Below are 4,675 nucleotides of genomic sequence, written 5' to 3'. Positions count from 1 at the left end.
TGCCATTGGGTTGACTGGGCGTTGTCTCAACACCAGGATTGCCGTTTGTTTGAAAGTTCTCCTTTGTTAAATAAGAGCGCTCCCAATAGATGGCGCGCTTCTATCTTGAGCTCTCGTCGGCCGGCCGATACAGGTCTCTTTGGATATCTTTGGATCTTTGAGACCGATCAAGGTTTCTTTGCTAGATTCCCTTTTCATTTGCACTTATCTGCTCAATTTCACTTCAGCAGGTAAAGATGGTGAAGGTCTACTTTCTTGGAGCTGGATATGTTGGTGGTCCAACAATGGCCATCATTGCACTTAAATGTCCTGCCATTGAAGTCGTTGTCGTAGATATTTCATCTGCTAGGATTGCCGCATGGAATAGTGACCAGCTGCCAATCTATGAGCCTGGTCTTGATGAAGTCGTAAAAGGTTGCAGAGGGAAAAACTTGTTTTTCAACTCTGATGTGGAGAAGCATGTTTTGGAAGCTGACATTATATTTGTGTCTGTGAACACACACACTAAAACCCGGGGTCTTGGGGCTGGGAAGGCTGCAGATCTAACATATTGGGAAAGCGCAGCTCGAATGATTGAGGATGTTTCAAAATCTGACAAGAGCGCTCCCAATAGATCTCGGGATAGTCTTTTAATAGCAACTAGCTTACAGTTCTTAAGATCACATCTGTAAACTGTGCTTGTAGCACCATTGCCAATTATAAATTTCTCATTTGTATAGGGCCATATCCATGTGCAATATTACAAGCCTTGGAGAACCTGGTCAGGACATGCAAGAATATTTTAACAAGAGGCATAGATATTGATGGTAAGATGATAGCTTTACTCTGAGAAATAACAAATTTGAAATGAGGCATAATACCTTGACCCGTTTTGCTTGATGACCCTTTAGTGAATGGTTTATGTTGATTTGAAAGGTAGAAAGCGATAGTGATTACACACACTAATATCACTGAACCCAATGAGATGCAAACAATAGCTGTTGTTCACACAGAAGCTGTCCATTTACACAATCAATAGATAACACTATCAATATAATCTAAAGGATATTTAATACAAATCTATGGAATCTGATTTGTAATATCTAGTTCTGTTTTCACCTTTTGGTTGTCTGGCAAATATCCCACAAAGTCATCCAATCCAATAACCACAGAGACCTGGATTTCCAAAAAAACTGAGGAAAAAATCGTTCCCATCAGATAAAATGTACAGACTTGACAATATTAATGTCTGTGTGATAGGAATATTCCCAGACAAATTGTTGTAGGAGAGGTTTCTGTAAAACAAATTGATCGTTTCCAGTATGAATAACTACGAGTTGATATACGAGGATTATTTCCTCTGTAATTTCACGATGAAATGAACAAAAAATAGCACCAATTCAGGCAAATTCTTACAGAGTAGTAAGGCTAAAGAAGTTGGTCAACTGCCATACAGGTCTCTTTGGATATCTTTGGATCTTTGAGACCGATCAAGGTTTCTTTGCTAGATTCCCTTTTCATTTGCACTTATCTGCTCAATTTCACTTCAATAGGTAAAGATGGTGAAGATCTGCTGTCTTGGAGCTGGATATGTTGGTGGGCCAACAATGGCCATCATTGCACTTAAATGTCCTTCCATTGAAGTCGTTGTCGTAGATATTTCATCTGCTAGGATTGCCACATGGAATAGTGACCAGCTGCCAATCTATGAGCCTGGTCTTGATGAAGTCGTAAAAGGTTGCAGAGGGAAAAACTTGTTTTTCAGCTCTGATGTGGAGAAGCATGTTTTGGAAGCTGACATTATATTTGTTTCTGTGAACACACACACTAAAACCCGGGGTCTTGGAGCCGGGAAGGGTGCAGATCTAACATATTGGGAAAGCGCAGCTCGAATGATTGAGGATGTTTCAAAATCTGACAAGAGCACTCCCAATAGATCTCGGGATAGTCTTTTAATAGCAACTGGCTTACAGTTCTTAAGATCACATCTGTAAACTGTGCTTGTAGCACCATTGCCAATTATAAATTTCTCATTTGTATAGGGCCATATCCATGTGCAATATTGCACTTATCTGCTCAATTTCACTTCAGCGGGTAAAGATGGTGAAGATCTGCTGTCTTGGAGCTGGATATGTTGGTGGGCCAACAATGGCCATCATTGCACTTAAATGTCCTGCCATTGAAGTCGTTTTCGTAGATATTTCATCTGCTAGGATTACCGCATGGAATAGTGACCAGCTGCAAATCTATGAGCCTGGTCTTGATGAAGTTGTAAAAGGTTGCAGAGGGAAAAACTTGTTTTTCAGCTCTGATGTGGAGAAGCATGTTTTGGAAGCTGACATTATATTTGTGTCTGTGAACACACACACTAAAACCCGGGGTCTTGGGGCTGGGAAGGCTGCAGATCTAACATATTGGGAAAGCGCAGCTCGAATGATTGAGGATGTTTCAAAATCTAACAAGAGCGCTCCCAATAGATCTTGGGATAGTCTTTTAATAGCAACTGGCTTACAGTTCTTAAGATCACATCTGTAAACTGTGCTTGTAGCACCATTGCCAATTATAAATTTCTCATTTTTATAGGGCCATATCGATGTGCAATATTACAAGCCTTGGAGAACCTGGTCAGGACATGCAAGAATATTTTAATAAGAGGCATAGATATTGATGGTAAGATGATAGCTTTACTCTGAGAAATAACAAATTTGAAATGAGGCATAATACCTTGACCCGTTTTGCTTGATGACCCTTTAGTGAATGGTTTATGTTGATTTGAAAGGTAGAGAGCGATAGTGATTACACACACTAATATCACTGAACCCAATGAGATGCAAACAATAGCTGTTGTTCACACAGAAGCTGTCCATTTACACAATCAATAGATAACACTATCAATATAATCTAAAGGATATTTAATACAAATCTATGGAATCTGATTTGTAATATCTAGTTCTGTTTTCACCTTTTGGTTGTCTGGCAGATATCCCACAAAGTCATCCAATCCAATAACCACAGAGACCTGGATTTCCAAAAAAACTGAGGCAAAAATCGTTCCCATCAGATAAAATGTACAGACTTGACAATATCAATGTCTGTGTGATAGGAATATTCCCAGACAAATTGTTGTAGGAGAGGTTTCTGTAAAACAAATTGATCGTTTCCAGTATGAATAACTACAAGTTGATATACGAGGATTATTTCCTCTGTAATTTCACGATGAAATGAACAAAAAATAGCACCAATTCAGGCAAATTCTTACAGAGTAGTAAGGCTAAAGCAGTTGGTCAACTGCCATGGCTGCACATCCATCAGAACCTAATCAATTTTCCATTGGGTTGACTGGGCATTGTCTCAACACCAGGATTTCCGTTTATTTGAAAGTTCTCCTTTGTTAAATAAGAGCGCTCCCAATAGATCTCGGGATAGTCTTTGAATAGCAACTGACTTACAGTTCTTAAGATCACATCTGTAAACTGTGCTTGTAGTACCATTGCCAATTATGAATTTCTCATTCAAATTTTCGGTCATTCTCATTATATCATCATACATGTATAGGGCCATATCCATGTGCAATATTACAAGCCTTGGAGAACCTCGTCAGGACATGCAAGAATCTTTTAATAAGAGGCATGGATATTGATGGTAAGATGATAGCTTTACTCTAAGAAATAACAAATTTGAAATGAGGCATAACACCTTGACCCGTTTTTCTTGAATGGTTTATGTTGGTTTGAAAGGTAGAGAGCGATGGTGATTACACACACTAATATCATTGAACCCAATGAGATGCAAACAATAGCTGTTGTTCACACAGAAGTTGTCCATTTACACAATCAATAGATAACACTATTAATATAATCTAAAGGATATTTAATACAAATCTATGGAATCTGATTAGTAATATCTAGTTCTGTTTTCACCTTTTGGTTGTCTAGCAGATATCCCACAAAGTCATCCAATCCAATAACCACAGAGACCTGGATTTCCAAAAAAACTGAGGCAAAAATCGTTCCCATCAAATAAAATGTACAGACTTGACAATATCAAGAAGAAAATTGAATTTGATCTAGAAATAAAATGTGTTCATTATATCTATACCTTTCTGAGGTAAACCTTGTAAAGTTCTGTGTGACAGGAATATTCCCAGACAAATTGTTGTGGCAGAGGTTTCTGTAAAACAAATTGATCGTTTCCAGTATGAATAACTACAAGTTGATATACGAGGATTATTTCCTCTGTAATTTCACGATGAAATGAACAAAAAATAGCACCCAATTCAGGAAAATTCTTACAGAGTAGTAAGGCTAAAGCAGTTGGTCAACTGCCATGGCATCTCCTCTGATAAACTGTTGTTATTCAGTATCCTGTATATTATCCACTTACAGAGTTATTTTCAGAATAATTGTGAGGGTATTAATAAATTGTAATTTAGGGATCACTCCAAGGAACTTACAGTGGGACCAAATTCTGTAGTTGTCCAAGTTCTGAAGGAATAGGACTCGATAATTAGTTGGTAGAAATGTCCCTGCATTGAAAAAATACCGCACTATGTTATTGTTTTGATGAAGTGGCTAGGGCACACCAGAAAGAGATGTAGAAAGAACTAGAAAATAGAACTAGTTCACAAGCTACACAAATCAAATACTAAGGCTATATAATGAACCCATTTCTCTCGTACAAACTTCAAAGACATAAA

The 4,675-nt window shown here is 38.0% G+C and overlaps 3 protein-coding genes across 3 annotated transcripts; all 3 read left to right on the top strand.

Moving 5' to 3' along the window:
* Nucleotides 1-236: 236 nt before the first annotated feature.
* On the top strand, nucleotides 237-671 carry LOC149186305 (UDP-glucose 6-dehydrogenase 5-like). The gene has a single exon (XM_089409293.1). It carries the CDS (start codon nucleotides 237-239, stop codon nucleotides 669-671), a length of 435 nt encoding a protein of 144 aa, XP_089265419.1.
* Nucleotides 672-1,538: 867 nt separating this feature from the next.
* On the top strand, nucleotides 1,539-1,973 carry LOC149186304 (UDP-glucose 6-dehydrogenase 1-like). The gene has a single exon (XM_089409292.1). The coding sequence runs from the start codon at nucleotides 1,539-1,541 to the stop codon at nucleotides 1,971-1,973; it is 435 nt and encodes a 144-aa protein (XP_089265418.1).
* Nucleotides 1,974-2,079: 106 nt separating this feature from the next.
* LOC149186303 (UDP-glucose 6-dehydrogenase 5-like) lies at nucleotides 2,080-2,514 on the top strand. Its single transcript, XM_089409291.1, has one exon. It carries the CDS (start codon nucleotides 2,080-2,082, stop codon nucleotides 2,512-2,514), a length of 435 nt encoding a protein of 144 aa, XP_089265417.1.
* Nucleotides 2,515-4,675: the final 2,161 nt, after the last annotated feature.

The sequence above is a fragment of the Pinus tabuliformis genome, chromosome 3_1 (genome assembly GCF_031772625.1).
Source record: "Pinus tabuliformis cultivar Carrire ecotype Pingquan chromosome 3_1, CPIR1, whole genome shotgun sequence".
NCBI classification, from domain to species: domain Eukaryota; kingdom Viridiplantae; phylum Streptophyta; class Pinopsida; order Pinales; family Pinaceae; genus Pinus; species Pinus tabuliformis.
This window is presented reverse-complemented; position numbering and strand designations above follow the sequence as displayed.

Coding starts and splice junctions, on each gene's coding strand:
- LOC149186305 (XM_089409293.1), top strand. CDS start 237: ATGGTGAAGGTCTACTTTCTTGGAGCTGGATATGTTGGTGGTCCAACA.
- LOC149186304 (XM_089409292.1), top strand. CDS start 1,539: ATGGTGAAGATCTGCTGTCTTGGAGCTGGATATGTTGGTGGGCCAACA.
- LOC149186303 (XM_089409291.1), top strand. CDS start 2,080: ATGGTGAAGATCTGCTGTCTTGGAGCTGGATATGTTGGTGGGCCAACA.